The sequence below is a fragment of the Stomoxys calcitrans genome, chromosome 4 (assembly GCF_963082655.1).
Source record: "Stomoxys calcitrans chromosome 4, idStoCalc2.1, whole genome shotgun sequence".
NCBI classification, from domain to species: Eukaryota; Metazoa; Arthropoda; class Insecta; order Diptera; family Muscidae; genus Stomoxys; species Stomoxys calcitrans.
The window spans coordinates 34,914,731-34,927,273 of record NC_081555.1 but is presented as its reverse complement, the minus strand read 5'-3'; the positions used below and the strand labels follow the sequence as shown (position 1 = coordinate 34,927,273).

At 38.0% G+C, this 12,543-nt stretch overlaps 1 protein-coding gene across 21 annotated transcripts in view; it reads right to left on the bottom strand.

Moving 5' to 3' along the window:
* LOC106089068 (small conductance calcium-activated potassium channel protein) overlaps positions 1-12,543 on the bottom strand; it is a 965,076-nt gene that overhangs the window by 312,577 nt on the left and 639,956 nt on the right. For 16 of the 21 annotated variants that reach the window (XM_059367773.1, XM_059367771.1, XM_059367763.1 and 13 more), the window contains one exon: positions 9,286-9,387. In XM_059367773.1, coding sequence (XP_059223756.1) covers positions 9,286-9,387 — 102 coding nt within the window. The remainder of the gene's footprint in view (positions 1-9,285; positions 9,388-12,543) is intronic. The other 5 variants (XM_059367765.1, XM_059367769.1, XM_059367764.1 and 2 more) reach the window with 1 other exon arrangement.

The window sequence follows — 12,543 nt, the reverse complement described above, 5'->3', positions numbered from 1 at the left end:
GGCAAAAATTGGGAATTTAAACCGCATGTCATTCATTGCGTACATACTCTAGTTGTCAGATCAATAATGCTTTATGGTGTTGTGATCTGGAAGACGACGCTTCAAAAGTCTTCCTACTGTTCAATACTCAGCCGGACCCAAAGGATGACTTGTTTGTGCATCACAGCCGCACTGAGGACTATGCCATCTGATGCACTGGATTTTATGCTACACCTAATGTCTCTGGACATTGTGGCTACACAAATTGCTGCGACCATTGCTGTGAAGCTAAGGGGGCGTTCCCTTTGTACATGCGGCGCATACGGACACAGTGTTATCCTTGATACAATGTCCGATGTTCCAGGCAGTGTGGATAACATTCGTATAGAAGTTGCATAGACTTCTGTATGGACGGTTGCCAACTAGACGACCAGGTGAGCTTTGAGGTGTACACTAAAGAAGGATTAGGACTGGTCATATCGAGAAGGTTACCCCACCACAAGTGTGAGACAGCCACTGCGGCTATGAGACTAAAGGCTATGGAAGAATGGACTGAGGATGGGAGCAGCTCATACCATCGCGGTATAATCGAGGCGAAGATAGGAAACCTGAAAGGAGGGAAATAGGTTTCCGATCGGATACCTGAGATGAACCTTGAAGTCGAGTGCGAGGTACTGTTGGACTTCCAGTATTGCCATCTGGAAGATCATGGTACACGGATGGATCAAAGCTAGAGGACAGATTGGGCCTGAGGGTCTATATTGAGACCCCAGGGACTGAGATCGGTTTTAGACTGCCTGAACCTAACACGATCCTACAGGCGAAGATCCGGGCGATCACGGAATGCGTGAGGTGGTGTGGTGCTAGCGCGAGGACGACGAGTGTAAACATCTTTACCGACAGTAAAATTGCCATAAGGGCAATAACAACCAGGACGATAAAGTCACGAGCCGTCTTGCAGTGTAAGAAGAAGATTAACGCCTTCTCTGAGGTTAGGAAAATCCGCATAGTTTGCCGGGCCATAACGGAGTAAGGGGAAATGAAAGGGCAGACGATTTGGCGGTGAAGGCCAGAGGACAGCCGTCAATAAACTTGGTTAACCCGGGTGGGGGGTAGTTGTGAACATTCTAACAGAATGTGACCACATGTAGATTTGAAGAGGTCTACTGCTTTGCTATCGATGGCTAGAACAGACGTCTCAGTCATTGTGTCCGTCATAAAAGGTCACTGTGTCATCGGTAAACATGCTGGCAGACTGAAGGTAGCAAGTAACGTTTTTTGCAGAAGCTGTGAGGACATGAAAGAAGAAGAGACTATAGAACACCTTCTGTGTGTTTGTCCCGCACTAGCAGTCAGCTGGAGTTTCACTTTAGGTTCTCATTTCTTTGAGAACCTGTCTGATTTAGCGGATGTGAACACTCGCAAGTTGTTGGGGCTTTTAAAAGCGACCTGGATGATTCAATGGTAGGAACTAGACAGAATCTTCCATCTATTGTTTCTGTGGTATCACAATGGACGAAATCGTCTTAGTGAGTCTGATGGCGGACTGCCACTTAAACTTGTCTTTAAAGAACATTTCATTCAAATTTTAACTTTTGAAAAAAATTCATGGAAATTTTGTCTTCAAAGAAAATTCAAAGAAATTTGGTCAATAGAGAAAATTTCACGGAAATTTTGTCTTTAGTAAAATTTCATAGAAATTTTGTCTTTAGAGAAAATTTCATAGAAATTTTGTCTTTAGAGAAAATTTCATAGAAATTTTGTCTTTAGAGAAAATTTCATAGAAATTTTGTCTTTAGAGAAAATTTCATAGAAATTTTGTCTTTAGAGAAAATTTCATAGAAATTTTGTCTTTAGAGAAAATTTCATAGAAATTTTGTCTTTAGAGAAAATTTCATAGAAATTTTGTCTTTAGAGAAAATTTCATAGAAATTTTGTCTTTAGAGAAAATTTCATAGAAATTTTGTCTTTAGAGAAAATTTCATAGAAATTTTGTCTTTAGAGAAAATTTCATAGAAATTTTGTCTTTAGAGAAAATTTCATAGAAATTTTGTCTTTAGAGAAAATTTCATAGAAATTTTGTCTTTAGGGAAAATTTCATAGAAATTTTGTCTTTAGGGAAAATTTCATAGAAATTTTGTCTTTAGAGAAAATTTCATAGAAATTTTGTCGTTAGAGAAAATGAGATTTAAATACGATTCAATTTTGTTATTGTATCCTTTTTTGTTAGTTTACAGGTTTAAAAGGAATAAAAAACCCAACGCATTCCCTTGTTTGTTTGATTTAAATGTCACAGATTTTCGTTTTTTTTTTTTCTCAAAATTTCTTTGCTGAATATGCCCATTCCTTACATTTGGTTACCTTCTGCCTTAATGACAAACATTACAATTAAGCCGTATATTTTTTTAATTGCTTGTATAATATAATTGGGTTTTTATAAGATAAACGCCTAAAAATATGCTACATTTTAAACGAGTGTAGCATGTTCTTGTTGAGTTTGCAGACAAAAATGTTTGCCACCCTGGCCATACCAGCTAATCTTACCACTCACTGGCTGGCTGCTTGTGGTTTAAGGCATGAAGTGACGATTAAAAAAAAAGAGTTGGAGCATACAAGCAAAAACTATTTGCACAGACAAATGTTCATATATGTATGTGTGAGCAAACTCATGTGAGTATATGAAAACAAGTAAGGGTATGAGCACAATGAGTACGAGTACCAGTTCACAAGTACACTATGCAGCAAGTACTGAATTTAAGTTACGCATGAAGTAGTGTGAATGTATGCATGGCTGTAATTAAAGTGTAAGTATGTTTGTTTGTAAACGAGTGTGTATGTATGTCAGAGAGTATGTGTATATGTATATAAGTTATCTTTTATGTTCATGAATAATGTTTTAATTAACAATCAAGACAAACAGAAAGGAAAAACAAAAAGGACAAGAAAAAATAATGAAAGTGTGAGAGAGAGAGAGGGAGAGGGAGAAGAAAAACTTAAAAAGGCATATCTTTTTTGTTTAAGTCTTGAATGGGAAAACCAACACTACACTAACACAGCCACGGGCAAAATTCAAAGCTTCTAAAAACTTAAATCTTATACACAGACATATGCACACACACACAAAGACATGCGAGGACGAGTACCAGTAGAACTACAAAGACGCAACGCAGGCACTCACATACGCGTGTACATTGATGAATATTCACAAGAGCCCAATAAGACCAGTGTACGAGTATGCATGCTTGAGTTAGAATGCATATGACCACAATTTGCCACAAAGAGATCGGGTTTTGTATCCCCTGAGGGTAACCAGATTCCGAGGGATGGGAGGAAAGGCAGAAAGAGTGTAAGCAAGTATGCAAATGTATGCTGCAATTGGTTGACAAGAGAAATTTATTGTACGACACACATTTATTTGAGTAGGGGAGTACAATGATTTTATTGACAGTTAAACCTTTGTGGAGAAAGCAGGCACAGCTTTTACACAGTTTTAACAATATATGGCTGTTGGGAGTGGACGCCAATGTGCACTTCGGTGTTAGAAGTGTTTCATTTGCCGAAAGTCCCCACAAGCGTTATAACGCCAAGCATATCCGTTGCTAGTTTGAGAAGTATTCGGTGCAGAATTTCTATAAAATTTTCTCTAAAGATAAGATTTATATGAAATTTTCTTTAAAGACAAAATTTCTATGAAATTTTTTTTAAAGGCAAAATTTCTATGAAATTTTCTTTAAAGGCAAAATTTTCATGAAATTGAAATAATGAAAGTGAAATATTGTTAACGCATTCTTAGCACAGAATTTATATGGACAGTATGGCGATCTTGAATTCGAGGACACAGAAGTCGAAAAGCGCAGCGGAATATTAGAACTTTTAAAACACTTACTGGCTCATGACTACGACCGCGATGGTATTGTGGGAAATGGGGAAACGAACGAATATGCCAGGAAGCCAAACTGCCAGCACAATCTGGCCTACTGTATCTGGAGTTTCCTATATAGTAGAGGGGTTGGCCGTTGTAGAATCGGTGGCCAGATGGTAGCTCTGCATGGATGCCAAACTACCAGTATAATAAGGCCGAAAGAGTTATTGGATTTTGATACTCGTATGACGTCACTGAGTACCTTTTAGCCGAGTTATACTTGGGCACAGTGCAACAGGCCATATGGCGATTCTCATGGGAATCCCGCTTACAGGTTACTATGGGTGTTACTGTATTTATGAAAATGAGGAATAATTGGTCCTTATTATACCCACCCCCATAGGATAGGAGGTATATTCATTTAGTTACTCCATTTGCAATACATCGAAAATTCCATTTCCGACCCTACAAAGTTTATATATTTCGGATCGCCGAAAAATTCTTAGGCGATTTAAAGATGTCCGTGTGTTTATCCGTCTGTCCGTCAGTCATTTGTAATCACTCTACAGCCTTCAAAAATTGAGACATTGAGCTGAAATTTGGTACAGATACGTCTTTTTGTTGCACGCAGATAACGTTTTTGAAGGAACCAAATCGGACCATATTTGGATATAGCTAGCATAAAGACCGATCTGCCGATAAAGGGTCTGGAACCCATAAAAGCTGCATTTATTACCCTATTTGGCTGATATTTGGAAGAGTGAGTAATTTTAAGCCTTTCGACATAAGCTCGTAGTCCTATGTGTCCCGTTATGACACCAAAAGGTATATTGACCTCCGTCATAATTACTTTCAGTAATAGCCTCGTCCTCTCACGATCCGGAACACCCCATACGAATTTCGCAGTCCTATCGGCTGTTTCGCTGTTCCACAGTGTTACAATCGCGTTTGTCACCCACGCCCTTAAGCTGAGCTTGGTTAACCCGAAAGGCTTCAAGTTTATCGACGGTAGTTTTCTGACCTTCACCACCCAATCGTCTGCCCTTTTAGTCCCCCTTACGCCGCTATGGCCCGGCACCCAAACGATGCGGATTTTGCCATCCTCAGAGAAGGCGTTAATCTCCTTCTTACATTGCAAATTTATTCGTGTCCTTACCGTCCTGGTTTCCTCCTGCCAGGTTTTCGGAGTATATGCATCTCCTAGGCACACTGTGAAAATAGTTGCCTGATGAGGCGCCAGATAATCGGCCTCCTTTTGTAGTAACACCGGAAATATTCCATCAGGTGTGCGTGATTTAAATGGTTTCGAGCTCCTCAAGGTTTCCACAGTGGGTCACCTCTTTGGAGAGAAGTTTTACATGGAATAGTATCTCACAAATGTCACAATGTCGCCAAGAGGTTCCCCTCCTGCTTAAAATTTTTTGTGATGGTCTCGCCAGGATTCAAACCCATGCGTTCTGCGTCATAGGCGGACATGCTAACCTCTGCGCTACGGTGGCTTCTTTGCTTGGACAATCTCAATAATCTTGCCCAAGTCTTCTTCTGAGTAGTCTTCCAAATTCTGGCCACTTGGTTTTCAACTTATTATGGAAGATCATCGGATTCGGCGCTGGCCGTGCTATTCTAAACCTTATGTAGCGATGGTTTGAGAAGGAATGCTCCATGGAGACATTCCAATCCTGCACCTCATCGATTAGATTTTGCGAACATATCGTCACATTAAAACCTCCTTCCTTATCCTGTAAATGTAGCGGTGTTACCAATATCAAGGGTTTTATGGTTGTTAGAATTCAAAAACTTTGCCAGGGCTTGGCGCCGCTTATTATACCCTACACCACTACTGTGGTACAGGGTATTATAACTTAGTGAATTAGTTTGTAACACCCAAACGGAAGAGAGAGAAAGACCCTTTGATAAGTATACGGTTCGACTCAGAATCACTTTCAGATTCGATTTAGCTATGTCCGTCTGTCTGTCCGTCCGTCTGTCCATGTGTAAATTGTGTACAAACCACAGGTCGCAATTTTCATCCGATCGTCTGCAAATTTGGTATGGGCTTGTTTTTCGGCCTAAAGACGAAGCCTATTGAAATTGGAAAAAATGGGTTCAGATTTGGATATAGCTCCCATATATATGTTCGTCCGATTTGCAGTAATACTGCAAAAAAATGGTCATTTGTTAACCGATTTTCTCGAAATTCGGCAGGAAGGCTTTTCTCATAACTCCCGACATTACAGATAAATTTCATTAAAATCGGCTCAGATTTGGATATAGCTCCCATATATTGTATATGTTTGTCCGATTTTCAGTAATACAGCAATAAAATGGCCATTTGTTGACCGATTCACCTAAAATTTGCTAGGAAGGATTTTCTTATGACTCTCAATATTAGTATTGAATTTCATAGAAATCGGCTCAGATTTGAATATAGCTCCCATATATATGTTCGTCCGATTTGCCCTAATACTGCAATAAAATGGTCATTTGTTAACCAATTTTCTCGAAATTTGGCAGGAAGGCTTTTCTCATAACTCATTATCGATGAATTTCACTAAAATCGGTTCAGATTTGGATATAGCTCCCACATATATGTTCGTCCGATTTGCAGTAATACTGCAATAAAATGGTCATTTGTTGACCGATTCACCTAAAATTTGCTAGGAAGGATTTTCTTATGACTCTCAATATTAGTATTGAATTTCATAGAAATCGGCTCAGATTTGAATATAGCTCCCATATATATGTTCGTCCGATTTGCCCTAATACTGCAATAAAATGGTCATTTGTTAACCAATTTTCTCGAAATTTGGCAGGAAGGCTTTTCTCATAACTCATTATCGATGAATTTCACTAAAATCGGTTCAGATTTGGATATAGCTCTCACATATATGTTCGTCCGATTTGCAGTAATACTGCAATAAAATGGTCATTTGTTGAGCAGTTCTTTTGAAATTTGCCAGGAAGGATTTTCTTATGACTCTCAATATAAGTATTGAATTTCATAGAAATCGGCTCAGATTTGAATATAGCTTCCATATATATGTTTGTCCGATTTGCAGTAATACAGCAATAAAATGGTCATTTGTTGAGCGTTTTTTTTGAAATTTGCCAGGAAGGATTTTCTTAGGACTCTCAATATTCGTGTTGAATTTCATAGAAATCGGCTCAGATTTGGATATAGCTCCCATATATATGTTCGTCCGATTTGCAGTAATACAGCAATAAAATGGTCATTTATTGACCGATTCTTTTGAAAATTGCTGAATAGGGTTTTCTTATGACTCTCGACATTACTGGTGATTTTCATGGAAATCGGAACCGATTAAGATATAGCTCCCATATATCTGTTCGTCCGATTTGGAGTAACACAGCAATAAAATGATCATTTGTTAACCGATTTTCTCGAAATTTGGCAGGAAGGATTTTCTTATGACTCTCAATATTAGTGTTGAATTTCATAGAAATCGGCTCAGATTTGGATATAGCTCCCATATATATGTTCGTCCGATTTAGAGTAATACAGCAATAAAATGGTCATTTGTTAACCGATTCTCTCGAAATTCGACAGCAAGGATTTTCTTATGACTATCAATGTTATTGGTGATTTTTATAGAAATCGGTTCAGATTTCGATATAGCTCCCATATATATGTTCGTCCGATTTTGAGAAATATTGCAATAAAGTGCTAATTTTTTAACCGATTCTCTTGAAATTTGGCAGGAAGGATATTCTTATGACTCTTTATTTTCTTATGACATTATTGGTGAATTTCAAAGAAATCGGCTCAGATTTAGATATATCTGTCATATATGTATATCGCCCGATTTTCTCGCCAAGAGCCACTGCAAGCGCATTGTTTGACCAATCTTGCCAAAAATTTTGCACAACGCTTTCCTTGATGACTAGCGTAATATCTGAGAAGTTTGTTCGAAATCGGTTCAAATTTGGATATAGCTCCCATATATATGTTCGCCAGATTTTGGGTAATTTGCAATAGTTTTGTCATTTGTCAATCGTAGCTATTACAGCTTGAACATATTTGCTCGAAATTTGATAGGGATTGTTTGATAACCCATCTGAAAACATCCGCTGAGTTCCTTCGAAATTGGTTCAGAATTGGATATAGCTCCTACATTGTATTTATAGGGTAGGTGTAGGATATTGTACAGTCGGTGCCGCCCGACTTTTGCCTTTCCTTGCTGGTTTTCTTATTAAGAACTGTTCGTAAGTTCGACTAACACTAGCACCATAGATCCCCACGATTAATATTCGGCCCGATTGGCATAAGCATATCAAAATATTAAGCGAATGTAAGTCGATCATTTGCACAAGTGATGGATGTTCTTCGCCTCATTTATGTAGACTTGATTGCAATTACCATAAAGTGCCAAATCACCACTGTGGTGATTTGGAGGGCATAACAAAGCAACAGATTTACTTTAATCTTCCATAACTTCCATCTACACCAACAAAAAAAAAAAAAACTCACACACAACAGGCGATAAAATTTGTTTATTATTTTTAATGGATCCCTTGATACAAATTAAATAATTGTTAATGTGCCTTTACTTTGTTTGCAGTTCAGCAACTGATTGTATGGGCTTCAGGATTATCACTCCTTTAGCAGAACATTTAAATGTGTGTCTGTTGCTTGTGGCAAATTCAGTCATTACTCGTTTAAGCCAAGATGAAAAACACTACACTGGTCTTTATTGCAACGACTGCGACTACTTGTCTTGGCTAACATGTAGCAAAGTCATAAGCTTAGCAATTTGGCTGTTTTTCGGCATGTCTGTACAGATGAAAGATGCGTGAAATATGTGTGGGTATTTGTGTGTATGTATAGATGTGTTTAGATGTATGTATGTATTGTTATGTAGGAGATTTGTGAAATGGTTGAATTTGGCACACCATAGCACATGTCGCCACATAATCCTATGTGATTTGCGAAACAACCAAAGCGAAGATACAACGCTGACACGATACATATACATAAATATTTATACATATATGTAATGTACATACATATATATGTATGTATATATATACAAATTGTTAAGTATGTACATATAAGATGCACTTCTGTTATATGTACATACACATATATACAGATATATATGCTGAGTTGTACTAGTAGTAGTAGTAGAGTAGAGATACATATGTATGTAGGCTTGTCTCCTTTCATTTTTGTATGTACGTTTTTGTTGTAGCATGACAGTTGTTAGTTATGTTAGTAAATATACACGACATATCATTAGCTATGTTTGTATGTATTGTATATATATGCATATATAGATATATGGATATAGATATAGACATTCGTATGCATGTATTTTGTTTGTTTGTTTGGTTTTTTTTTTTTCTCTATACATATTCAAATGGATCAGGACTATAGGTACTTATTAGGAACATAACATCTGAAAAGAAATTTAATTAGCACTCACTCTCACCTGCACTTCCAAAGCATGATAAGCTATAATAAGACCTAAAAGAATCACAGTCGAAACCGATATTAATGTTTTAAGCGCCGTTGAATAAAAGGATGCCTGTTTTTTTGTTTTGGGGAGGAAGAGAAAGAAACAGAGAGGAAGAGAAAGAGAGAAAACACAAAACGAAAACATTTAGCAACGGAAATGAAAGCTTTACAAATGTTACATTATAATAATAATATTTATTGCCTCAATCTTTTCGCTTTGTCCGTGTTGCTTGTGGGTTCATATGGTGGGCAAACAACGCAAACGTAAAAGGCTTAGCCTTCATCTTTTCATTATGTTACGTGAGATTGCCCATTAATAACCGTATAAAATTATTCAACACGCACTCGGACGTTTTTGGCCGGCAATTAACGAGGATGGTGTGATAAGTTTGGTTTGAATATGTTAAAAGTTGTTAAGTTCGCCCGGGCCGAACTTTGGATACCCACCACCTCGGGTATATATGTAAACTCCATTTCGTCACAGTACTGTGAAAATTGGATAACTTAAGCAGTCAAATCCGGTAAGGACATTGAGTGGTCTAATATATATATGTCCCTATTCAATTTTGAAGTGAAAAATATGGGTCTCTTTGGCAGATATATCCAATTTTTAACTGATCTGATCCATATAAAGGTCGGATATCGTGAGGCTCAGAAAAACTCACTGTTTCAAACTTCAGCAAAATCGGGTAATAAATGAAGCTTTTATGGGCTTCAGTCCCCTTATCGGCAGATCGGCCTATATGGTAGCTATATGTAAATATAGTCCGATCTGAACCATTATAGGGTCGGATGTTGGGAGGCTTAAAATAAACCCACTGTTTTAAATTTCAGCGAAATCGGGTAATAAGTAAAGCTTTTATGGTCTTCAGACCCTTTATCGGGAGATCGGTCTAAATGACAGCTATATCTAAATATGGACCTATCTAATCCATGCTTACGTCTGATATCGGGAGGCTTATAATAACCCACTATTGCTAATTTCAGCGAAATAGGATACAAAATGAAGCTTTTATGGTCTTCAGACCCTTTATCGGGAGATCGGTCTATATGAACGCTATATCTAAATATGGACCTATCTAATCCATATTTGAGTCAGACGTCAGTAGGCTTAAAATAGCCCACTGTTTTAAATTTCAGCGAAATCGGGTTATAAGTAAAGCTTTTATGGCCTTTAGACACTTTATCGGGAGATCGGTCTATATGGCAGCTATATCTAAATATTGTCCGATCTGAACCATATTCACGTCAGATGTCGGAAGGCTTAGAAAAACCCATTGTTTTAAATTTCAGCGAAATCGAATAAAAAATAAAGCTTTTATGGCCTTCAGACCCTTTATCGGGAGATCGGTCTATATGGTAGCTATATCTAAATATGGTCCGATCTGAACCATATTTAGATCAGATGTCGGGAGGCTTAAAATAACCCACCGTTTTAAATTTCAGCGAAATCGGGTAGTAAATAAAGCTTTTATGGTCTTCAGACCCTTTATCGGGAGATCGGTCTAAATGACAGCTATATCTAAATATGGACCTATGTAATCCATGCTTAGGTCTGATATCGGGAGGCTTATAATAACCCACTGTTGCTAATTTCAGCGAAATAGGATAAAAAATTAAGCTTTTATGGCCTTCAGACCCTTTATCGGGAGATGGGTCTAAATGACAGCTATATCTAAATATGGACCTATCTAATCCATGCTTACGTCTGATATCTGGAGGCTTATAATAACCCACTGTTGCTAATTTCAGCGAAATAGGATACAAAATGAAGCTTTTATGGTCTTCAGACCCTTTATCGGGAGATCGGTCTATATGAACGCTATATCTAAATATGGACCTATCTAATCCATATTTGAGTCAGACGTCAGTAGGCTTAAAATAGCCCACTGTTTTAAATTTCAGGGAAATCGGGTTATAAGTAAAGCTTTTATGGCCTTTAGACACTTTATCGGGAGATCGGTCTATATGGCAGTTATATCTAAATATTGTCCGATCTGAACCATATTCACGTCAGATGTCGGAAGGCTTAGAAAAACCCATTGTTTTAAATTTCAGCGAAATCGGGTAATAAATAAAGCTTTTATGGGCTTCAGAACATTTATCGGGAGATCGGTCTATATGACAGCTATATCAAAATATGGACCTATCTAATCCATATTTTGGTCAGATATCGGGAGGCTTAAACTAACCCACTGTTGCTCATTTCAGCGAAATCGGGTAATAAGTAAAGCTTTTATGGCCTTCAGACCCTTTATCGGAAAATCAGTCATATAGCAGCTATGTCCAAATATGGTCCGATTTGGCCCGTTCAAGAACTTAACCAGCGTGCATCAAAATGACTCATCTGTGCCAAATTTCAGCTCAATATCTCAATTTTGAAGGATATTTTGATGTGTTGCAAACGGAATGATAAAATGAATATACCCCCATCCTTCGGTGGTGGGTATAAAAAGGCAATAAATTTCAATTCTTACCATGTGATTTTGCTCTCCCCTGTTAGGATGCATAGTCTAAGGGTCTTGATTTAGATGTCTTTCTCACTGAAGCCTCTTCTACCCTTCTTATAATATGAACTACCCGTTGTATTTTTATATGTTGGGTTGTTAGCGATCTGGGTCGTGTATTTGATTCTCACAGACTAAAGGCTTCGATTTGTCACCGCTGGACACTATTCAGCAAATTTTGTATAACAGATCTGTTCTCTATTCTCAAGTAGCTTTGATTTAAGTCCCTTGTCTAACACCTGCAGTGTACAGAGTTACCACCAAAGGCTTCAGTTTGTCATAGCTGACACTATTCAACAAGTTTTGTATGACAGATTTGTACTCTACTACCAAGTATCTTTAATTTAAGTCCCTTGTGTGCTGTCTTACACCTGCAGCGTGCAGAGTTGTCACGGATATAATGTGCTACGTAAGAATTGTATAAGAAGAGGAGGTGGGCTATGATACTCCATTCCACTTTCTTATAGTTGCCGATGCCTGGAAAATGGGCAGAGTGATTCCGCTACTGAAGCCTGGAAAAGACCCGAGTAGGGGGAGTCGTACAGACCGATCTCCCTACTCTAACCAGTAGCCAAGAAGATTGAGGCATTACTGCTCCCGAGCCTCGAAGAAGAATTTCCATTCGCCGACCATCAACATGGATACCACAATAACGGATTTTCATGTCATCATCGCACACACTTGTCGTGGCTTCAATCAGCCCAGGCCATGTGATAGGA